Source organism: Eretmochelys imbricata, chromosome 9, assembly GCF_965152235.1.
Source record: "Eretmochelys imbricata isolate rEreImb1 chromosome 9, rEreImb1.hap1, whole genome shotgun sequence".
In the NCBI taxonomy this organism is placed as follows: Eukaryota; Metazoa; Chordata; order Testudines; family Cheloniidae; genus Eretmochelys; species Eretmochelys imbricata.
Genome location: NC_135580.1, coordinates 16894826 through 16920331, shown reverse-complemented (window position 1 = coordinate 16920331; position 25506 = coordinate 16894826). Strand labels below are relative to the sequence as shown.

Genomic DNA, 25506 nt, shown 5'->3' with positions numbered 1-25506 from the left:
GCTGGACCAGCCCCTAAATGCCAAAAGCTTCATCCTTTTAGCAAAATAAAGCACAAAACAACTAACTCATAAGTTATTACAATAGTAAAAAACAATGCTTGTAAAAACCCTACTATAATAACTGTACTCACAACTTGAATGTAGGTGTTGACAGGCCCTACTACATAATGAATAAAAATTAATATAAGAGTATGTCCAAAAGTGTATAGAGCCTTTAGAACACAAACATCTCTCCTCCGGTTCCACACAATTATTACACACTTAGGGCTCAATACAACTTCCCTTGTCTCCAGAGATCATCGGATCAGGCCCTCTTACTCTTAAATCATTGGTATTCTAACACTTTAACTGTTTTCTGATGTACAGTGGGAAGGTTTTATTTCATGTGCATCCTACTGCTTTCAATCGAAATAACGGAGTTGACTTTTACAAGGCCTGGCACATGAGAAATCAATGAAGCTTTTCTTAGTATAAAGATGCAACAACACCTCTCAAACATGGGTCTAACATTTCAATGTATAGAAGAATCTGAAAATGATACTGGGATTAAACTTTTTAAATGCCCCCACATTTTCAAAGCAATCTGCAGGGATTTAGCCACACAGTCTACTGGCTCTAATGTAAGTCATCTGACTTACACTGATATTAATTCCTCTGAATATGTAGATGTTTTATTCTATTTTAAATCTCTTTAAAATATTTCCAAACTGAAACTATAGCTCGTTGTGCAAAAGTGACTTTTTAAAAAATTACAATTACTTCTGTAGGAACAATAAATAACATCTAAGACTGAAAAATATGAACTTAGAGCTCTGATCAGCCCCATATCCCAATCAACATTCAATAGTAATAATTAAAAAAAAAAAAACTCCAAGACCACACACATTAGAAAATCATAAGCTTCTCTTCCTTTTTGATCAACTAGTTTTGAAGCAGCATCAATTTAAAAAGTGATCTTACTGAATAAATTATGCCAGGAAAAGCTCCAGTGTGGATGCAGTTATACCAATATTAATTACTCTAATCCAAGATATCTTATTTCACTTTGTCAAACCAGAATAAGATATAATTTTATACTAATATAACTGTATCTACACTAGCTTTTTTGGTTGCACTGCTTTAATTATGTTAGCATAGTTAAAGCAGCAAAACTTTTAAGTGTGGACCAGGCCTACAATTCCAGTTCTCCAATCCACGATATTTTAAAGCATACATAGTGTTTTGTGGCTCTCCCAGCTCTATAAGGAATTATATATGAAGTATAGCTCAGCAAAAGAGCCAGAATGAATGTGTACAGCAATCTGGGTTACTTTGAGCTCCTGGCAGTCTGTCAATAATTAGTCAACAAGGATTTATATATATTAAAGGCTAATATATATAAAAAATCCTTGTTGACATGCATATATATATATATATATATATATATATATATATATATATTAGTCTTTATATACATATAACTGCTAACTGTAGAAGTGTTTTTCTGAAAACTGTCCAACAATTCAAGATTAAAACAATAACGAAACTAACATGCATGTAACACTACAAACAACTGTAGATCTAGGCTATAAGCCTCACAATAGAAGATCACACTATCTAACATACTGTAATTCATTATCAATTCACGTGTAACACATGTACTTTCTACATTGCCAAACAAAGAATAACACAGTAATCAGACAAAGATTAAAAAATTAGCCAATAGTATTTTTGTATATAAATAATTAACGCTCTCTAGTTTTGACAAATCCAAGAGATAAATATCAACATATCTTTAGTCTTCTACTAGCTTATCAAACAAGCACAGATAAGATAAAAAAAAAAAAGAAAGAAGCTAAGCAGAACCCAAAGTAGCCATTCTTTTACCACTGAAATGAACACTGCCAACTATCTGCACAGTGCACTTTCAGCTAAGAAGTTTGATTTAACCACACTAGGATTAGCCAGATTAGACTGTCTTCCCCACACCACTGTGTGTACAGAAAAAAATAAATCAAAAAGTGCCTTGCAAAAAACCCCCAGCTTTTGGCTGTGTATTTTTCTAAATCTTTTGTTGCCCCACTGGGTGTTAAGCTCTTACCATACATTTTGCATTAAGTAGGTAACTTTGGGTAATCTTAACTTCCAGCTTCATAGGCTGATAGAAAATATCGGAACAGAATCTTTTGATACAGTCAGTTCAAGAAGTTATAATTCAATGCAGTGGTTCTAATGCTGACCTCTGGTAGATAGAAACAAAGTGTTATGTCTAATGAAGGAAAGGGAACTACACCATTTTCTGCAGGTCCAATTTGCTCTTCAAAGTCATCTGTGAAATAGGAGCCAAATGTCAGCACACCTTTGACTAATTCTTTCCTTTTAACCAGCAACTGTGTGTTGGTCTAGGTTAACTAGCAGCAAGCAAACTAGAAGTATAACAATTTAATGCTGTCTTAGTGCATACCAGCATACAAACAACAAAAGTAATGTATGTGCTTCAGCACTCTCTGGGAAGAGTGTCATGCCATTTGCTTGCCAGTAGTTCTACCACTGCGAATGTTAGAGTTACGATGAACACCCTACATTTTACAGAATACTTCCAAATGAAGAAAATACTACAATGGCCAACAGATAAGCTTTAGGCTGTAAGAAGAAGAGGTTTGTTACAAATTCCCTTCAAATGATATGCTCAAGACGAAATGAAACTCAGAGAGTGTCTAAATGCATAGCATTTTACCATAATCAGTGCTTCCACAGACTTTGTGGACTCTTCTGTTATTCCATAGTCTAAAAAATGCTTGTGGGAAAATTTGTTTTTCTGAACATATGAACAAAATTCAAACGATGATCAGATTGTGTTAAAAAACCCTTAACCTTGTATGATATAGACCATGGTTCTGAGTGTTGGGTTTTTTTTTGGGGGGGGAGGGAGAGAGGGAAGAGACTAGTATCATCTACCACAACATATTACGTTTTATATGTGCCACTCATCCTACCTCACCCTCTGCTTTATTCTAACAATTCCCAAGCATTGCTTATAAATTTGCTAATTACTGGAAGTTTTGGAGGATTATATGATACAGCCGGAGGAGTAAATTTTAAAGTCATTATGTGGGGGGAAAAAAAGATATTTAGCAAAATATCACAGTAATAGGTATGCCATAGTATGTATCAGTCTGTTAGAGAGAAGCTACTGTCTAAAGCTTCCCATTAGGATTCCTTCAATGAGTTGATGCGGGCACAAATTTTCAGTGCAGGTCCCAGCTTAATGTTCATTGCACTCATAAGGTGATCCTCTTTCAACAAGAGAAGGGCCTGTCCATCGATCTCTTGTGCTCTAAATTCATCTGCAATATCTTGACAACCTGCAGTGGAATAAGAAATAGTAGGTTAGAAATAAATGCTGACAGATGCAATGGCCTTGCATACAGTGGAATTTTTCTGATTCATAATTCCCAATGGCTGTATTTTTCATTGGTGGAAGTTGTAGTGTAGATGAGAGTTAGACAACGATTGCAAGAGCTCCTGAATTCAGCTGAGTCCTATCTACATTACATCATCGACTGGTGCTACCACTGGTGCAACTGTGCCCATTAGAAATTAAAAATCCTAGTGTAAAACAAGGCAATTTTTTCCTATTTTGTTTACAAGAATGATTGCCATGATCTCAGAGTCCTTTGATGCAGACTAAAGAAATACCTATTAAATAAAAACACAGAATCCATCTGGGTTCTCTCCGGCAAGAAAAGATGACATTAATATTCTGCAGGTGTGAACAGCTCAAATCTCAGAGGCTCAGAAAAAAATTACTTACCTATAATTTCTGAAATATCCCCGGTTTTTGGGTTCACATGTGCAACTCTGACTTAAATTTTCAGAATTTTTAGCTATGAAGTTTTATTAGAACTCCCCCAACAAAAATCATTAATATTACAGGCATTGATCGAAGGGCATACTCTATGTCTGAAGAAGGAAAGATAGTAGACTGGCATGTCAATGGAGGTGAGTTAAGGTAGTTGGGTGCCTTGTTTGAGGAGTACCATAATGCTGTGTTTCCCAGGTTTGTTTGTTTTTTTTCTTTCCTTAACTAACAAGGTAACAAGCATTCAGCTCACTGATACATGGTTGCAACTTTAACACAGAAAATTGGGATGTTCAATGGGAAAGACTGTTTCAAATAACCAACAATCTCTCCCACAGATTGTCATTGGGGGAAAGAAAATGATTCTCTGAGAGATGTCCTGATGAACAGTTTTCCTAATCCCATTAAGTGGGGATTTCTGTTATATTTCAACCTGACCTGCAACATCCTTGCTATTTCAATGCCAGCCCAGGAATCTGTTAAGCAGAAACTGTCAATTATGCCAAATTGTATGGTAGTTGTGTCCTATGGAGAATGTATAAATGTCCTCTAGCACCTAGAAGACCACTCATTTTCAGTTTTGACTTGAAGATTCTCCTTTCCCGCTATACCTCATATTTTATATTAATTTAAAAACAATAACTTATTTTCTTAATCCACTTGTCTGGCACATTTCTTTTTATATCCTTTCAGATGTTTTCTCCCTTAACCTTCCACCCCCCATTCCTGATTTTAATTATTACTCAATAAGTTTTACTTTCTTGATTTCATTTAATATTTTTGGCTTTTCCCTTTTATAAAGAATCTGTACAGTTATGGGGAAATCCTCCACATGGAGAAGTCCCTATTTGTGTTCCCAACAGAACCAGGCACCATTGTTCCTAGGATGAGAGCAAGTGACTAATTCTGGATCTCATTGTAACTTTATATTTAAATTCTATAAAAGAATGAATATTGTCCTCTTTTCAGTCTGATTTATAAATGAGCAAAGGACAGGTAAATAGAAAGTGGTGAAGAAGTGTTAGTTCAGCTTGAGTGGAGTGTCACTGCGTATGAAAGCAATAAAATTTATGAGCTGAAACAGGAAGCCCTCCATAAAGAGTAAACCCACTTTCTATTTCCTTTTTAGCACTCTATACACAGATTTGGTTATGTATCAAATCAATTGACAATTTATTAAGGAGATGAACGAGTTACAGTCCAGGGTGATGCAGATTAGAGGACTGTTGAGCTAAATGGCTAGGAAACAGGAACGTCTTGATGGAGAATTCCATAGCATAAACTATGCCTTCAGGAACTTTAAGCTACAACTCAGTAACACATTAATTAACATAGCTACTGTAAAGCAGCAGATTGTCTTCTGTTAACTGTTGGTATAGCACCTACCACAATGGGGCCTTGATACCTGATTGGGGTTCCTGGACACTAACAAGTATAGTGGCATAAAAAGAGGAAAAGAAAAATTAAGCATCTCATAATGATCTATATACCCTGATAACACACCAGAGAAAGGATTACATATTCTATTATCAAAAAGAAAAGGAGTACTTGTGGCACCTTAGAGACTAACCAATTTATTTGAGCATAAGCTTTCGTGAGCTACAGCTCACTTCATCGGATGCATACTGTGAAAAATACAGAAGATGTTTTTATACACATAAACCATGAAAAAATGGGTCTTTATCACTACAAAAGGTTTTCTCTCCCTCCACCCTACTCTCCTGCTGGTAATAGCTTATCTAAAGTAATCACTCTCCTTACAATGTGTATGATAATCAAGGTGGGCCATTTCCAGCACAAATCCAGGTTTTCTCTCTCTCCTCCCCCCCAATCCACTCTCCTGTTGGTAATAGCTTATCTAAAGAGTTTTACTAAGAAACCTGTTTTAAAGTCAGTTTTGGAAAATTGAGGGATTGGAGTTTGGATTATTTCAATTCCCTTACTCAAATATATACTAGCATTCACAACTGCCAAAAGAGTGAGTATACTGTATATACCTTGTATTGCACCCAGTTGGTAATGAGCATTTGGGGTTATATAAAGACCACTAACCTTGGAACAGTATATGTGCAAGTGGAACATCTCTGGAGGAGCATATGCCACAGCAGATCCAACAATAATTCTTCTTCTCCAGGAGAAATTAGCGGCAGTAAAAATGTCACAGAAACCAACAGACCCTAAAAAAGCTCCCAGGGAATTCAGGAAAAGCTACGTATAGACACCAGATGAGGAGACCCTATTCTGTGCTTAGATTTCAGTTCATGGATTCTATTTAGAAGGCTGTAAATCAAAGGTATCTAATGGATTACCAAAGACAGAAACTGACAAATCAATGTTGTATAACAAGACTGATGGCCTGTACGGCGTGCATTAGATTCATAATCCAAAATAATATATGCAGTCCAATTACTATCCTGATTCTTTTCTGTACAAAGGTCAATCACCTCTGCCAATTCTGTTAGTAATATAGGAGAACATTTTCTAGAATACTGCTTGAAAACATACTGGAGGTATGACGAGAACCTGGAAGTGCCCAAAAAGATAAGAAATGTAGCCATATAGTAATAAGGAAGCTTTTTGGTATGTTGGGGCCCATCATTTGGATATCTAGAAGATAAATAATTTCCAAGGAGGGCAGAAAACAAGACCTTAGACTGGACTGAAACCTAATGTTAACTGTAGAGAAATTTCTGAACAAGTCTCATTTAAATTCAGAAATCAACATGTTTATCAAACATATATGAGGAACAGATTCAGTATCCTGTAGAAACTTCCTCAGGTAATTGTTTCAAAGTAGAGAACTATACATTAGGATTTTAAGAACAGTGTCCTTGTTTAGCACAGTTGCACAGGAATTTCTCATGCCTAGGCTGCTCTGCATGTTTTAAAAACGTACTGTAGGGTGATCCAAGGTAGATAATGCAGCTTAATATACATCCACATATTATAGTCACCAGAAGGAATTTACATCAAGGGTAATTTCTGTGGATTAAAAATTTCTACCTCTTTATAGAAGCATCACTTACTGTCAAATTAAATTCTTCTAAATTTCATTTACTTCATAAAAGACCAGTGGCAAAAAGGCAAGTTTTATCACCCAGGGATGAAGATACTTTCCCACAAAAAATCATCTTACTAAAATGTTTGTGTTTCAAGAGAAATTGTTTGCTATCACTATAAATCCCAGAAGCAAGTAAGCTAATAAGAACAGAGCCAACCTGAGTTTCAATGTGCAGAGATGTAAGAGGCATGTTTTGGTAAGAGAAGAACCTTTGATTGCTTCAGGCAGTGAGGTAGGCCTCATCACCAGAAAAGGGTAAGATATGTGCCTGAGCAAAACTACATTTCCCCAAGGGGGAAGCAAATATGGGAGCTAGTCACAGAAGAAAATGCCAAACAAATGTAAAATCAGAACTATGAACACTGAGCTAAAAGAGAAAATATGTACATAACAAGACAGGAGACCCATCCTAGATATTAGAATGGAATATTACAATTGTCTGTACGATTTCCAATACATGCATCCTTAGAGGCTACATAGAAAAGGCTCTCTGTATTTCAGGTCCTCTGAAAAGCCATACAAACTGTGGATTTAATTTTATAAAGGAAAAAAAATGTAAATCAGTCTTTTATATTATAAAAGATCTTTAATGTTAATCTTTCAATAATATATAAGGAAAGAAGAGCCCCTTTCTTGCTTTCTCTTTTAAATGAAGAATGAGTAAGGAGGGAAGAGATAGAAAGAGAAGCATAAAAGGGAGGAAGTGTGTCTGATTCAATCTCTCTACTGACCTCTTGAGAGAAATCAGACTGAAGGGAGGAACACCTTTACTCTCCATCAGCTGGGATGCCACAGCAGAGGTGGGACTAGTTCTATCGACATGGGGCTTGGAGGGGAAACCCGGTTGTGCTGAGGGAACAAGCAAGAGGAAACAAATCACATTCCAGCCTCTACTACCAATTAACTAGCATCTGAGTGCTGTTACAGTACCTCTCCCTCATAACCATGCTAAAAAAAAGCAAAGAGCTTTAATGTTCCAAAACTGTGTGTGTGTGTGGTTTTTTTGGTTTGTTTTTTGTTTTGTAAAGTGAAAGTATCTACATTACATACCAGGCAAAGAACGTATGAAGGCCCAAACTTCATCAACTGTCCACACTGATGGATCAGCTTGTACAGATGGTAGCAAGTCAATGTTCTCTGGCAGTTTTCTAACTTTTAGTTCCCTAAGTTCACGCTCTCTTTCCCTCTCACTTTGTCTTCGCAGACGAGTGGTCATGGCAGCTGGCACAGCATCATCATGAGAAGCCAAATCATCTTCTGCAGATGGATAAGTAATTGGAAGCTGGAAAATGTAATACAAAGAAACTACACTATTATATTTCTTTTGCAATTCCTAAAATAGTGCTCTAGTTTTAAGCAAGTATTCCACAGACCTGTCTAAGGAAATGCTCTCGTGATGCCCCATCAGAGCCACTTGGTCGATGCGCACGTCGTCCAAGACTTTGGCTATCTGACTTCCGATTCCAACGACTGTTCTTGTCTGATGTAAACAGCCCAAATTTTTTAGTGCAACTTACGTTGTGCCTAAAGAAACAAAATATATTCAATAGTGTACTGATAACTCAGTAGAATTTTTTTTTAAATCAATATAAACAACATTTTATGCTTCCTATGGAAATGTAGTCTGCTTGGTGGAACATGTTTGTTCCAATCCTGTTTCCCTAGAAAAGTTGGGGAGCTGTAATAGCGCTTGGCCTGCATGCTAATACTTGTGTACTCCCTGAGCCAGCAGTACCCATTATTCAGATTATTCTTAATTTTTAGTAGGGGCAGAATGCCTATTGAGCCTGTACATATAATTGCTATTATACAGATTACAGGCACGCATGAGCACTGATTTTTGCAGTGTGTACATTTTGGGGATAACTACACCACTTTTCCCTTCCTTATCAGAATTTGGCCATATTAATAAACAAAATATTTTGAACAGGTGGCACACACAAATCATGCCTTGACAAATTATGACCAAAAATGATAGGACAAGGTTACTTACCAGTAACTGAAGATCTCCAATATATTTTCTCTGCAGAGCCACACTGTAGGAGCCACAAACTTACTTCACAGATCATCAAACCATAACCAGCAGTAGCAAAAATCACCAGTGCTCAGTGCATTTCCCACCCAGAGATGTTCTGGCAGGTAAATCTTGTCTACACTGGGAAATTTATAAGATTAACACAAGTGGGAGAAGTCCCAGTATAGACAATCACTGTCTACACGGGGGCTCCAGCTGACACCGCCTTTGGTTTGAAAGGTCCTGCCCGCTAACTGTCCTTCTGTTTCTCTCAATTCAGAAGAGCCTAACACAAATTCTGAAGGTGGAGGGAAAATGTCTGGTATGGAGTGGCAGAGGTAATATAATTGGAGAACTTCTGTTACCATTATGAAATATACTTTTTTTTTCACCCCTCTCATGAAACCAGCTCCACAGAGCCCTATTCTGGAGCAAACAGCGGATCCTCAGAACAAGGGCTACATGGTACTACATGAACAGAGACAAAAGCACTGGTCCCCTCACATGAATATCCAACCTTGTCGCCAAACAGAGACAATTCTTTGTAAAAGCATGAACTGAACTTCAAAGGGCAGCCTTGCCAATTTTCACAAATGACATTAGTTTAGCCAAAGACCAGTAGCTGCCATTCTTCTAGTGAAATGGGCTCTAATGAAAACATTGCCTTTAAGGTATATCTTTCCTGTGGAGGTAACTGAATTAGACTCTCAAGTTGCTTCTCTTGAATTAGTTTAGCTTGAATAAGAGTAGCCAGACGGCAAAATTAATCTCAAGTTGTTGTGTCCATATTAGCATTGCACTCGTTCATGTGTTGCACTAAGATTTGTAGAGGCATATCCTATGGTTCTTTGCACTGCAAAAAGCTGAGCTGCTCTGTGACTTCTTTCCCAAAGAATTGTGGGAGAACATGTCTATTTTTTCTGGGCACTGGAGAAAATTATGGGATGCCACTGAGGACTAGTGACACTGAAGTGCAGTATGGACTCAAATAGCTCCAGAATGGTCATATTAGCAGCTGTTGTCCTAACTTGAGCTCTAGCAGGAACCCCTGATGAGCCAGCCAATTCAAGTGAAAAGCAGCACCACATTTGAATTAAGGAGTTTTGTGTTTGCGCGTGGACGGGAAATACTCGAGTTATAACTCAAATTAACGGCAGTGAAGACAAGTCCTAAGTCATCCTGGCACCGGAACACAACAAATCTGAATACATAACTTGATCCATTTTGATGATTTCTAAACTTCAACAGAGACTTTAGGTTTCCTCACCAATGCCACGAACAAATTAGGTGACTTACAGAAAGGTTTATATGTATCTAAATTTAAAAAGAGATACACAGCATCCTTGTAACATCTAACCAATGGATTCTGAATCTGGCCTCTCATCATAAATCACAAGTTCTAGGAAATTAAAGGTTACAAACTAAATAAATGGTTTGGGATGAAATTTCCTGTAAGGTGGCATAAAGAAGGATCAGCCACAAGGGCATGGATTTATTGAGCCTTATAGCCAAAGTAATGGCAATAAAAATGCAAGCTTCAAAGGATAATGGCGAAAGCAGTCACTTATCCGCAGAGCTGGTCAAAATAGTTCAAATTTTGATGAAAAATGGCAAAGAAATTGATTAAATGTTTGTGGTTCCTCCCCCCCACTTTTTAAAAATAGCTCAATTTATCAGTACACAAAAGAGTTGGTCGGATCAGATTGAAATCCTGAAGACTTCTACAGTTAAAAATTAATAAATACAAGTGTGACAGCCCCTTAAACAGTTTTTCAGTCTCTTCTCACCCCTTTGTATACTAACCCATAGGTGCATGGTAAACTTAAATGACTGCCAGATGTACCGTAGACAGAAATCATACCATCTTTCTCATAAAGAGACCGTAACCAAAAGTAACTGTGATTGGTCAATTAGCAGGATCAACATTTTCAGGACTTGACTACTCCTTTAAACATTTCCACTTCGAAGTATAACAATGCCTAGTGAAATGCTTTCTGGATTTCAAAATAAACTTTTCAACCTCTGTTGAGACCAGAGATGGAATTCTATGCAGACTATGAATGACTAGATTGTAAAGAAAATTTAGCCAAACCTCTAAAGCAGATGCATAAGAAGTCTCATAAATGGCATTATGAAAGTGCATGAAGCCATCAGTCCTACCACTGTAAACAGATGCTTACTGGGAAGTTCTAATACGACTGCCTTTTGTAGAATCAGCCTTGAACCAGACAAGCAGGGATCCTTCTGGAATCCAAAGAAGCTCCTATACATTGTAGCATTTGAGCTGGACTCAATACAGACTTTTTTACATGTATCCTCATTCCAAAGGAGTTGAAGCATGTTATCTTGCTGATGTGACTCACACCTGATCTGACAGAATTCTTATGAAGCACTTGTCCAAATAAGGATACATCTGTGAGCCTTAACAACAAGAGCAGACAGCCACAACTGCTCAGATCACTAGGGTGAGGAGCAGAAGGCTTTGGAGCCTCCTCATCATGAGGCATTATCTGAGGTCAGTGGAATCAAGAGATTGACAAATATTCCTCCATATTCCATTGCCTCTGGCTTGGGACATAAAAGCCCAGACAGATTGTAGAGTTATAGTGTGCATGCTCCTCACGCAGACACCAAGGATAGTAGTATGATCTAAACTGACACAAGAGAGAGGTGGAAGTCACATGGCAACTCTTGATGGCAGAAAAAGGAACAGAGGGATGGATGATTAGGAAGCAGGGCCTTTTACCCATACCGCTGTATTTCCAGAAAGTCTGGGGTACGTGTGCCCCTTAGTTTTTTTTCTACTGAAATGATTCTATGGCTTGTAAGACAAAGCAAGGCACTCCTAACAATGGGTATCTGCACAAGTAATTTCAGAAGGAGACCTTTCTGCTAAAATTTTGTTTTTCCTCACTGGCAAAAGCTTAGTGGGACTCACCTCAGAAGCTTTTTGTGCATGTTCATATGAAGCTTTTATCAGAATCTAAACAGAATGATAGATTTTTCCCATGTCTAATTTCAATCTCCCACCCAGTATAGGACTATTCCCTACAGTACATATTCCAGTGCTTTATTCAATCTATTTTTAAGTAGCTCAAGTACCGGGGCTTCATTCAGACCACCTTGGGAGACTATTCCACAGACCAACAAACCACTCGGTCAGGCTATTTCCCTTGACATTCAAGTTTTCTGTTTTACTTTGATCTCATGGTCCCTAACTATGCCCCCTTGAAGAACATCAAATGACTTGTCTGACTCTTTGGCCTTCAAATATCTGTAACAGTTCTATTATCTTCATAGTCATGGGTTAGTTAGCCAAGCTATACATGTTTAGCTCTTTTAATATTTCATCATTAATAATTCTGGTCCAGCTCCTTAATTTTTGTTGCTCTTCTCTCATTTCTCTCAAATTTATCAATACTGTATCATTTTGGTAATGTGATGCTCAGAGTATCCATTACTGCCTTGTTCCTCTGTGTACACAACCCAAAAAGTGCATGGAACATTTTTCCTGCCACATCACATTTGTGACTCATTTAATTTGGTTAATAAACCAAGTTCTCAATTTAGCCTAAAGGGTTCACCCTTGTTCCATTGCTTCAGATGGCAGGTAAATAACGGGGAATGGACTTTTCTACTTTCAGCTCAACTATTAAAAAACAATCACTAACTGGAAAATTTAATTCTGAGTATTTTCATTAAATTCTTAATGCTCTCTACACAAAAAGCAGTTTAAATTCTTAGCATCATGCAAAAAAACCCTGCAGTATTGTAATATCTGTAGTTATAAATGGAAGATATTTAAGATCATCTAACATTTCCCTTACAAGTGAAGGATTGTTCCCTACATTATGGGTCAGATTCTCAGACAGTGTAATCCATGCAGCCTCATTGATTTCAGTTGAGCTACGTTGATTCACATGTACTGAGAATCTGGTCCTATATTTTCTAATCCAACAATCTCATGTTCTTTAGATGTAGGGCTGCCAACTTTCAGCTCACACAAAACCGAACACCCTTGTCCCACCCCTTCTCTGAGGCCCCACCCCCAGTCACTCAATCCCCCACTTCCCTCTGTTGCTCGTGCTCCCCACCCTCACTCATTTTCACCAGACTGTGGCAGGAGTTGGGGTGCGGGAGCAGGTGAGGGCTCTGGACTGAAGGTGTGGGTTCCAGGGTAGGGCCAGAAATGAGGGGTTCAGGGTGTGGGAGGGGGCTCTGGGCTGAGGCAGGAGGTTGGGGAGTGGGGGGGGGGTTTGAGGGTGAAGTCTCCCGCTGGGGGGTGCAGGCTTTGGTGTGGAGCCAGGGATGAGGGATTTGGGGTGCAGGAAGTTGCTCCATGCTGTGGCTGAGAGGTTCAGAGTGTGGGAGGGGGCTCTGGGCTGGGACAGGGGCGCGGGCGGTGTGAGGGCTCCAGCTGGGGGTGTGGCCTCTGGGGATGAGGGATTTGGTGGGTACAGAAGAGTGCTCTAGGCTGCGATTGAGGGGTTCAGAGGGTTGGAGGGGGATCAAGGCTGGGGCAAGGGGTTGGGGTGCAGGGGGTGTGTGAGGGCTCTGGCTGGGGGTGCAGGCTCTGGGGATGAAGGGTTTGGGGTGCAGGAGGGGGCTCCAGGTTTGGCAGAACTCAGGGCTAGGGCAGGGGGTTGGGCTTACCTTGGGTGGCTCCCCGTCAGCGGTGCAGTGGGGCTAAGGCAGGCTCCCTGCCTGTCCTGGCTCCGTGCTGTGCCCTGGAAGTGGCCAGCAGGTCTGGTTCCTGGGTGCGGGAGCCAGGAGGCTCCATGCACTGCTCTCGCCCACAGGCACTGTCCCCCCACAGCTCCCATTGGCTGCAGTTCCTGGCCAATGGGAGTGCGGAGCTAGTGCTTGGGGCAAGAGCAGTGCGCGGAGCCCCGTGGCCTCCCCACCTCGGAGCTAGACCTGCTGGCTGCTTCTGGTGTGCAGCCTGTTGCCAGCACAGGAAGGGATTAGCCTGTCTTAGCACAGCTGACCGGACTTTTAATGGCCCTGTCGGCACTGCTGACCGGAGTTGCCAGGGTCCCTTTCCGACCGGGCGTTCCAGTCTAAAGCCGGACACCTGGCAACCCTATTTAGATACCTCAGTGTCTGGAATCCTGAATTCACCAGAAATCAAAAAGAGTTTAAGTTCTAGTGTGATCACCAACATCAGCTCCGATGCACCTAGGAAAAGCAGAGTCACCAAATCTCATCTCTCCTTGGATCTATGGTACCTATGTCTAGCCTTGAGTTTAATAGATTCTATTTATTTACTCAACCAATTTGTGACAGAAACTGTCTGATGTTTTTACTCATAATGATCTCATTCAGTCTTCAACAATTTCAAAAGAAGATCAAATTAGAGAAAAATGACACATACTTTTCTGTTTTAGAACGGTCAGTGGATAAATCATGCTTTCCTCTCTATGCTCTGGAATTAATGAAAGCAGTTCTATGAAAACTGACAGTAAAATGAATTTAGCTTACTTTTTCATTCTAAATTAAAACTGATTTTAAACATTCAAACAAGCAAAAAACACAAGGTAAAACTTCTACAGCAAAAGACCACTAAAAGATTAATATCTCTAGATAATTAAGATAATGGTGTATCTGTAGACTTCAATATTAAATTTCTACCCCAGCAGCACTGACTAAAGAGCTTACAAATAAAAGTTTAATTTTTTTAAAAAACAAAGTCAAATATAATCAGACCACAGAAGGACCTGAAACCACCTGTTACTTTGTTAATTAAGTAAACAGGTAACTGCTGTACAGCTTGGTTTATTTGGAGCATCAGAGCAGCTTTAGAAAACATCAACTTAACTATACTTACTCATTACATTTTTTATTTCTCTTTTATGTATGCAAGTAAAGACTATTCCCACTCAGTCTAATAAAGATCTAAAGCCCTACCTATTCTGTGCAGCATTTCAGCTATGCCAGAACACATCACTCTGTTTTCTGAATTGCTTTTTAGTATATTACACTATTCCCTCATCACTGTAGATTGTAAGATCTTTGGGGCAAAGACCCTGTTTGTTATTTAGCATGGGTAGTTTAACTATTTTTCAGGGCAATATACAATTTTAGTTTTATATCCTGATTAATAAATATACATCCATTAATAATAATAATGCAGAATACCTTTTGGCACAGGACATGGAGCAGAATCGCTTTGACCGTAGGAACTTATTAGAATATCCCATTTTTCCACAAAACTCACACTTCAGGAGATCATTTTCCATTTCATCTAGTCCCTCTAAAGGAAGGAGTGACACACACACAAGAAGTCAGTTTGAATGATTTAAACATGATGCCATTTAATTTCTCATCTCTTAAGGAGGTAAAGTAAAATTCAAATATCAATATCAACACATTTAACTGAATGCCTTTAAGAAGGTAAACAGACAACTGATGCCAAACCAGTAGATTATACAAATCATTCTTTGACTAGAGTGAAGTGTTAATTTATCTAATGAATTTAGCCTCTTTTGTTTTGTTTCATTTGCATACTATCCATGAGCAGGTAATGTCCTCAAATGTAATCAACCTTCCGCCCGCCCCCGCCCCCCATCACGGACCGATCACAAACAGTTCACTGTGAGCATTTGACAATCCATATTCAAAATTCAAGCTCTGTCACTTAGCTGTAATATGTCACATCATTACATAGTACTATTTCTCTTCCATGAATGGATAAGAATAACTCTTATAATCAGGAGGAGGGTTGGGGAAGCCACCGAAGCACTGAATCTAATCTATGGAACAGATAGCAATTAAAGAAGAGAATAAGCCTATAGAAAGGAAATTAATATTATTAAGATATTTTCCTTTCTAAGCCACACAGGCCATGCCCAAGCCAGTATTCCTAGAAATATTAGGCTACTGTAAGATGTATTGCCTATGTTTAGTTTATTTTTTCTTTTCAGATTGCATAATGTAGTGACATGTGTGATCAAATCTTTGTCAGGCTCCTTTGATTGTCTTATGCTCTGCCAAGTGGTTCAGGGAATCCTGTCCTCTCCTGTATTAAGCAGTGTTCCCATCTTATATAAAATATACTTCATTTACTGTTTTAATAACATTACTTCACATATTTTATCTCCATAGTCAGTATTGCATACTGATCACCATACTCAGTGATATAATTATATGTGAATACATGGTCGTGGTTACAAAGGAAGTGGTCAGAGCCACTAAAAATTTAAATATTTTTCAGTACTATACTTTGATTAATTTCAACAGCAAATTTTGCAATTTACTGACACACAAGAAAACTTAAGGCATTGTACCCAACCATATCATATAACCCATAGAAATTATCCTTCAGCCTCCTGCCCTCTCACCTAGGAAACTTAATTCCCCAAAATATTATAAGAGAAATCAGACTATGTATCATTCCTGGAAAGTTAACAAATCCAGATTCTGCTGGAACCAGCAGGGAAGCAACTGCCAAAGATGAGGACCTGTCATGCTGTAGACACTGCTAGGTCGACCCAGCTACTGCCTCTCAAGGGGGTGCGTTTACTTAAGTGATGAAAAAATCCCTTCCATTGCTGTACCACGTGTTGCTGCAGCTGTGTTGCTGTAGCCCTTGTAGTGCAGACATACTTAATGATGCAGTGACATCTGCCTGCTTTTGGAGAACTGGAAACAGCTTTTAGAGGTGCGATCTGCCCCATTCATATCAACAGATGTTAACTTGGATGCCAGTGAGAATATTCTAGATGTCACATTGTTGTTAACTTCAGAGCATATAAGAAAGGAAAGGAGAAGGGCTGATCATATTATGGATAGCTGAACAATCTATTTTGACAGTTTATTTTGGTGCCACTTCTTCCCAACCAAAGAGGAGCTCAGCAGGGCCTCTGAGCCCCTCAAGGGGGAGCCAAGCTCAGGAAGCCCAGCAGGGCACACAAGCTTCATTGAGGGGAAAATAAGCCTGAGAAGCACAGTAGATCATGTGTTGTGCTGTGCAAATGGGTGTTTCCAAGTCCCACTGAAGAGGAGCCAAGAGCAAGAAGCACAGATAGCATGCCTGGTCATATTTTGACCATCTGCACAAACTACTATGAGCAGCATCTTACCTGGGTAGATCCGGAAAGAGTACCACCAGCTTTTTCCCCCCACTCCCCAGTCTGACCCCTGGCCTCAGACAAGTTATCCTCATGCACAATTATTGAAATATAACACTACTGGTGCTAATGATCAAGAGAGCAAATTTAACATTTATATTCTGCACGCATTCATGTGAGTAAAGCTCAACTGCTTACAAAACGGGTGCAAGCATGTTCAAAAACAAATTCATTTTAAAATGCAAGTGAACATATAAAGAGGGTTTTTTTTGTTTTAGTTTCTGGGCCCCCCCCCCGTTATTTAGCTATTCCCCCCCCCCAAAATTAGGCAATTCACTGAATACATCTTACTTCTTGCTCTTTGTCCCTTTTCATTCATATTTAGCAACACAAAATTTCCACTTTGTTTGCAACTATGGTTGCTATTTTTTGGTTCTAGACTGTTCATGGAACTCTAATACTAGCTAACGAAGATTCTGGTATGGCAGTTTAACTCAAGGGTCAGGTATCTGAACCTTTAATATTCTGACTGGGTTATATTTACTCATCGAGAATCTTGCCCAATGCTCACTCTGCTACATTGTCAATAGGATAGCAAACTGGAAAGCACTATTTCAACAAGAAGAAATCAAACAATGCTGAATAGATTAATGTGGGGAAAAAACTTTAAGGTTCCAGAATCCTAATATATTATTAAAGCTAAACTCATTTTAAGAATGAAAATATTACCATGTTATATACCAGTTTTATAAACTCATACAGTATTACAACTGCAGTAACAATGGAGAAAAGACCTCAATCTCATCTGATTAAAAACTGGAAAATGCATCAGATCTCATCAACTTTGCAACTGAAGTAATGAAAACCACACAAATGTACCCTCAAAATCAATCTCTCTTCCTACGGGAAAAAGGAATATACTGATACAATTCAACCTAGATCACGCTACCTGCAAAAAGAAGAAGACCCTTAGAAGACTGCCGGGAAAATGGGTAAAAAAGAAACTGTTCTTTTGCATATGAAGCACTTCTTCCTTTTACCCACAGCTTAACTGTTGAACGATAGGAAAAGGGATTAAATTATTTGATCTTGGTGTTTGTGAATGGCTCTCAATGCTGGGTAAACGTTTTCTGACTCATCAACTGAATAACTGCAGAATGTTTATGATACAACAACAAACCGTTAGAAATAATAACTACAATGAAAATGTTTGAACAGTGCTGTAAAATAGATAAACTGTCTGCTTGAAATCTGCTCAGGAACAAATGCTTATGGTTAAGGCTACGATTTAGTCACGGAATCCATGACTTCCAGTGACCTCCATGACTTCAGCGGTCAGGCAGCCCCACAGCTCTTGCTGCCACAGGTGGTGGGGGGAACCCCCATGCTCCACGCGGGGTCGGAGAAACCCTGAGCTCCTGGCCACAGCAAGCCTCTGGAGCTGCGAGTGGTGGGGGTACCCTGCAGCTCCCAGCTGAGATGGGGGTGGGAGCACCCCAGAGCTCCTGACCCCCACAGGCAGCGGCGGCCCCCTGGAGCTGAGGTGGCAGGGGTACCTCACAGCCCTCAGCTGCTGCTGGCGGCTCCTAGCCCCTGTGCAGCTGCCTTACTTCAGGCGGTGTGGGGACCCACAGATCCCCATTTTGTCCTGGATATTTTTAGTAAAATCATGGACAGGTCACGACTTCCATAAATTTTTCTTTTTTGCCCATGACCTTTTACTAAAAATATCCATGACAAAATCTTAGCCTTACTTATTTGTTAGTATACAAAGAACCCTGGAGGGTCCTGTGAAAAATGAAACAGTATTCAGTGTAACTACTAAATTTAAGATGACTTGCTAATTACGCCACTGAAACTGCAAACGCTCTAAAGCATACACCAAAAGTAAAAGTCCTTAATATTTTTAAAATCTCACATGAAGTAAAAAATTAGTAATTACCAATGAGTCAGGCAATTGCCATCTCAGTAGTCTAATAGCTTAATATAAATCAAGAAGTAGAGCGCTCCACACACAAACATGAGGTAGGAGATTTACAAAGCTGTTGCAAGGTAAGTTTTGTCATTTATTAGTCTAGAAAGGTATTGTATATAGTATTGTTAAATTAACAAAAAAAGTCACAAGTAACAGAACTTACCACACATATAACAACTTTGAAAGCCTCCTGCCTCTCTTATGCTGTTCATGTCATCAGACTGTACTTCCTGCCAGAAGAATCAGTAAAATGGCAGCACTCACTGAGAGACACCGGCATCATTCACAATTATGAAGACAATAAAACAATGATAGATTGACAGAATATTTTACAAAATATTTTAGAACTGTTATCATCTTTTCCTTTACCATACTCCATATCCCTCAAATGTTAAGCAACATGCAAGCCAAGGAGTTAAGTAGCTTTCTCAGGGAAAAAGACAGGGCTCTGAAGAATCTTGCCTACATGCAATACGGAAAGGCCAGGGGCTCAAATCTCATTGGTTGTACACATTATAGAGTACAGAATGTTCCACTGATGACTACCAAATAGCTGAACATGGTGAAATTGCTGTGTTTTTTCATTTTAAAATATGTAGGAAATGTCATTTAAAAAACTGCATTAAAAGAGTGTTACGGTTTCAAAGTGAAATCCTCAAACATCAGGAAATTACTAAGTTAAGGCTGTCCTTGCAAAATCAAAAAAGGTTTTGGAGGACTTTTATGAGACATATCAGCAGTTGTGATCTCTCAGACTAAAACAAGTCAGAAAACCCTGAACTGGAAGCTTAAAATTAATTTTGTATTTAATTTTTAGCTATCATCTCACATGTTTTGACTTGCAACAGGACTGCAAACTACTATATCCCATTTCAATAAAGTGTTTCCAAGATAAATAAGTTATCAATGTGTGTCTGTTCCAATGTGTTACTGTAATGAACTACTAAGATGAGAATTTACATCCATTTCAACCTCAAGGCATCTGGCCCCAAATAGCGTTTGAGCGGTGACCTGAATCTCAGCTTTAAATAAAAATCCAATAGTGATTAAATTTTCTATTATGTCAACATCAACAAATATTCCTCTTAGCTTCAGAACCGTTAGAAACACTATGCTTTTTCCCTCCCCAAAAACCTGCAATTCTTCTCTCTTAAGCAGTGGCAAACAATGATAGTAAAAACAATGTTCCAGAAGTTAATAATTAAATAGGTTGAATTCTGAGCTTGTTTGTCATTGAGATATACTATAAATACAGTATGTTTTCCCATCACTTCTATATCAGTTTCACTAGTGGGAGAACCGCAGACGTGAACAATTCCAATTGCTATAGAGGTCTCTGAGGCCCTTATGAGGAAAGATTAGAAAAAGATGTACATATGGTACAGCTTGGATAACAAACAACTCATTTGGGTCAGGGGAGAGGACAAGCTAACAATATATGGATATTTGAAGAACAGAAAGGAATTATGGTACAAGGAGGTATAAACTAGAAGCTGAGGTGGAAAATTAAGAAAATCATAGTACCAGAAACAACTTCCTGACAGCGTCAGCTGTATTAGTCTGTGGAAGAGACCCCCAGAGGAGATGATGGAATTTGGGACTTTAAAATTAGACTGAAAATATATTATAAAATGTAAGGTGGAGAATAATTCACCATTGACTGGGGCCTGGACTAGGAGGTCTAAATCTCTTCTCTCTCTATGATCTATGATGCTATCCATACTAAGGCTTGAACACAGGATTTTGATAAATTGGAGAGGGTTCAGAGAAGAGCGACAAGATTGGCTAAAGGATTGGAAATCATGCGTCAGTGATAAACTAAATAGACTGAACACCTGGAATCTAACAAAGAGAAGGCTCAAGGCTGATTTAATCACAGGCTACAAATACCTACCATGGGCAACAAATATTTGATAATGGGATCCTCAGTGTAGAAGACATAGGTGTAACAGGATCCAATGGTGGGAAGTGGAAGCTATACAAATTCAGAGTGGAAATTCAGACTGGTTATTAATCATCGGAGTAAGTTAGCCAGGGTTGTAGCAGATTCATTCTTGATTTAAAATTTGCCAGTGATGAGGAATGTTTTTTTAAAAGATATGCTCTAATTCAAATAGAGGTTATTTTGTGGAAGTTCTATGGCTTGTGTTATGAAGATCAGACTAGATGATCACAGTGGTCCCGTCTGGCCTTTGAATCTATGAACCATAGTACTAAAATAATCCATGTTAAAAAAATGTTTGAAAACCAGGGTTCTATCAAAACTTTCTGTAACTGTTTTACAATGGAGCTACTGTCAGCATGGTCTCTTTTTTGAGAGCTGTGCTAGCCCAAGCTATGCTATACTACTTAGGTAAGTCAACTGCATAGTTTCTTAAAACAGTGTGCATCCACACTGAGCACCGTTACAATCTGTGTTTGGCTATAACTGTTTGAAAATGGTTTCAAACATCATCAAAAGTGTCGAAAGGATCTAAGATAGAGAAACAGTACAGATGTACAGACTGCAGTCTATGCCATAGCATCGACTAGAATAATGTGTATTAAATTAAATCTACGAACCTTCTGTAATTATGTCCTCTATCTCTGTGTCTGAGGAGTTCTCTGCATGTTTTGTATTGTTCTGCAGCTCTGACTCAACACACACAACACTCATGACCTGACCCTCCATTAGGAGCCTTTTCTTCGCAGGTTGCTCAACCAGCAGAGATGAACGACTTACCTGTTATAATAAAAGCAGAGCAGTATGAAACAACAATTAGAAGAAAATGGCACATGGTATTTAGCACTTGTAGTTGAGCCACTACAACAGTGTTTGCATTCTTTATCCTGTTCATTGTTATGATACATAGTGCCACTCATGCACACATCATTTTATAGACAAATAAAAGGACAGGTTCCTGCCCTATGGATCTTACAATCAAAACTAGACTTAACACAGGAAGACACTATAGTAAGCAAATGGAGATGAGGAAGGTGAATGAGTCCATGAGAGTTATCCAATAAAGTGATCAGCAATGCAGAAGACATCACACTTTTCAAAACTAAAGACCCAGTAGTCTGGAACTGGCCATTTCTGGCTTTAAAAGTTTCCAGTGGTTAGCAACAATCTGCTCTTACAGGGCCAACTCCTGTCAGTGTTTTGTCAGTGACTTTAATGGGATCAAAGTTTGTCCAACACATCTTAACACCAAAATCATAGTATATGCAGAGCACCATCTCAGATATCTACATCAAGTAATTTTTCTATAAGATGGATAAAAATAAAACTAAATATTATAAACAATATTACTAAAACTATTTCATCTCACTATATACATGTCCTCACAAAAACATATATACTTTTAAATAGCCCTCTTTCCCGCTCCCCCAGAAAAATTCTCTGCTATGGTTCTATTAAAAACTAGTAACCTGCCATTCAATTATACAGCTGGACGAAAAAAGTAGCATGAATTCGAACTATACACTTAAGATAAACCTGATTCACATATGCTGTAATACATGTAAATATGCAGATATAAAATATGCTGTAAAAGTGCTGTAACAAATTGGCTATAAAACAGAAGGAAAAGAGGGTCAATCCCAAAATCCTGAAAAGTTATTCAGAATACAAAGAACTTATCTATGTAATAGCCACAAATAACTGAATCAGATTTGTTTGCCTTTTAAAACATATATTAATAGCTTTTAACTTTTACACTTACAGGAAATGGCTCTAAACCCTCCTGAATCACAAAGCCCTCAATAACATGGGTCAGGATCTGTGGTTTAACAATAGCCTGTGGAGGTTTGTTTTCTAGGCTAGGAATGCTATTAGGCATTGATGTGATGTTACTCCTTGTGGCAGCTGCTGGAAGCAAAAGAGGAGGTGGTGGAATAGAGGCATGTGAAGGGTCTGATGGAGATTTAATTACTGAGGCACTGACTGATGATGCCATTGCAGGAAGTCCCACTTGTTCTGGAAAAAATAATTTAAAATAATATATTATACTTTCAATCAGTGTCCAGATATTTTCACAGAGTTATAGAAAGCAGAGATGGAAAACACCTACATTACTACATTCCTGGTCTTGTCAATGCAGATTTTTTCCCTATGGTTTATATTATAAACTTTAAATTATACCAATGATAGGACAACTTTACTTTCCGTGGAACAGTCTTCCAAGGAAAATAAAGTTATTCTAATACCCTGTACCATTAGGACATTTTTCCTGACATTCAACCTAAATCTCCCTTTGTTCAGTATCTCCCATCTATACCCACCTTTGTCCACAACAAACATCTTTAAAATATTTGTATCATACAGTCCTTAGCCATCCATCTAGATTGTAAGTCCACAAGGCAGGAACAGAGACCAACATTTAAAACTTGGGAGTCTACAGCTAGGCTCCTAAAACCATATTGAAGCACTTCACTAGATACGGTCTGTTTTCCAGTGGTCTTATTGGACAAACCCTGTTCCTACTGAGCTGCAAATTCATAAACTCATTAGAAAGCCAGGCCACTTCTATTTAGGTGCCTAAATATGGATACAGGAGCCCAGCTGTAGGCACTCAGATTTGAAAATTTTGGCCTGTGTCTCCTAGTGGCCATCTAAGATGTCATGCACACTGTGATGGGGCAAGGCCAGATGGCTATAGAAAAGTAGTGGGAGATAGATATATTAGCTCCAGGCTAAACAAATCCCTGGTACCAGGATAAGTGAAATGGCAGCTGCTCCAGCTCAATTAAGACACCTGGGGCCAATTAAGAACTTTCCAGAAGGCAGGGAGAATGCTAGGTGGATTGGGACACCTGAAGCCAATCAGGGGCTGGCTGAAACTAGTTAAAAGCCTCCCAGTTAGTCAGGTGGGTGTGCATGTCAGGAGCTGTGTGAGGAAGTTGTGCTGTTGGAGAGACTGAGCAGTACACACCATATCAGGTATAAGGAAGGAGGCCCTGGGGTAAGGATGAAGTGAAGCTTGAGGAAGTGAGGGCTGCTGTGGGGGAAGTAGCCCAGGGGATTGTACATGTCATGTTTATAAAAGGTCAGCTACCATAGCTGATACTATTAGGGTCCCTGGGCTGGAGCTTGGAGTAGAGGGTGGGCCCAGGCTCCCCTCCCCCACCACCTTTTCCCCCTGATTAATCGCTGAGACTGGGAGACAACAGAGACTGTGCAAGGAAGGATAACTTCTCCTCACCTCCCTCGCTGGCTTATGATGAAAATGTCTCGGTAGACTGTGACCCTTGTCTCTAGAGAGGGAAGGGTTACGTGGAGGGTCACAGTGAGCCTCTGAGGCTAGTGAAATCCGCTAGGAAACACGGGACCCATGGAGGCAAGGACAGAGCTTTGTCACAACACTTATGGTATATAAATAAATTCACTATTATTCTAATCTTCATCTCAGCGGGTTAATTATTTGTTTCAGTGCATCAATAATATTCACTTCTTGTCTCTCATTCTATACAAAAAAACCCTCAAAACCAACAAGGTCTGCATATGCCTTAAACTGAAAAACCACAAGTGTATTGCTGTTTCCTTTGTCCTTCCATGCCCTAGTCCCTCTTTATTTGCTGTCACACACACACATTCAGAGGTGTAATGGTCCCCTTGCCAGATACTTCTCTCATCTTTCCAGCCCAAGAAGCTGATTGGACTGATACAAATCTCTTAAGAGGACTTAATTAAAATAGTAGAATAACTTGCAGTTAAAGAGATTTGTAAATGTGTAATATATATTAGGATTTTTAATTTACTCTGTGTTTAGAATAAAAGTGTTTGCTCTGAAGTTTCTCATCAAAACAAATGAAGGCCTGGGATAAGATAGGGGTTGAAAGTAACAGGAATTAAGTTAGGCATTCTGTAGTGTAGAATACTGATACCTGCTTTGATACTTTTTGAGGTTCTACAGTGGTTCTATGCTAGAAACAGACCTGTGGCTCTGAGGAAGAACACAAAGAAATAGCTGAAGGGTTGGAACCTTTTGAATGAGTGGCACTGCAGGTTTGCTTATGTAATAACTCCTCTGTTTGCTGAAACTTGAAAAACACATATCTGAGACCATTTCTTTTGGACTCCCCCAACAGACTCAGGTATGTCTGGGTTGTTTCACGACAATTACTAATAACAGTTATACAATACACACAAAGGGCGCTCTAGTTGGAGTGGGAGCAAAACAACAATAGTGGAACCTGTGCAAAATGACTTCTTCAGTCCAGGCAGAATCCCTTCTAGCCTTCCAGGAGGGCATAATACGCTGGCTCCTCCAGGCAGGAGTAAAGTATACTTGTACCTGATGTTGGCTAGTATTTGTTTTTGACTGAGTATATACGGTAACTGATCCTGATACCAGTCAGCATTCTCTCCTGGCATGTGAAGGCAATAAATAAATCATGTCCTGCTGTCTGAGGGAAGAGACTTTTTTATGCTTTCTTCTCCCTGGTCTATTCCAGGACCTGATCCTACAATGTGCGGAGCACCTCCTGTGATGATCAAAATGCTCTGAACTCCCTCTGATTTAGGGAGGAATTGAAGGTACTCAGCACCTCACAGGAGTACTCATC

At 39.1% G+C, this 25506-nt stretch overlaps 1 protein-coding gene across 3 annotated transcripts in view; it reads right to left on the bottom strand.

Moving 5' to 3' along the window:
* Positions 1-1459: 1459 nt before the first annotated feature.
* Positions 1460-25506, bottom strand: part of PHC3 (polyhomeotic homolog 3) — a 101024-nt gene continuing 76977 nt past the window's right edge. For 2 of the 3 annotated variants that reach the window (XM_077826677.1, XM_077826676.1), the window contains 6 exons: positions 22665-22918; positions 21523-21682; positions 15055-15169; positions 8276-8426; positions 7953-8184; positions 1460-3344 (listed from right to left, as the gene is read on the bottom strand). In XM_077826677.1, coding sequence (XP_077682803.1) covers positions 3190-3344; positions 7953-8184; positions 8276-8426; positions 15055-15169; positions 21523-21682; positions 22665-22918 — 1067 coding nt within the window. In that variant the 3' untranslated portion in view covers positions 1460-3189. Of the gene's footprint in view, positions 3345-7633; positions 7752-7952; positions 8185-8275; positions 8427-15054; positions 15170-21522; positions 21683-22664; positions 22919-25506 lie in introns of all 3 variants that reach the window. The other variant, XM_077826675.1, reaches the window with a different exon arrangement.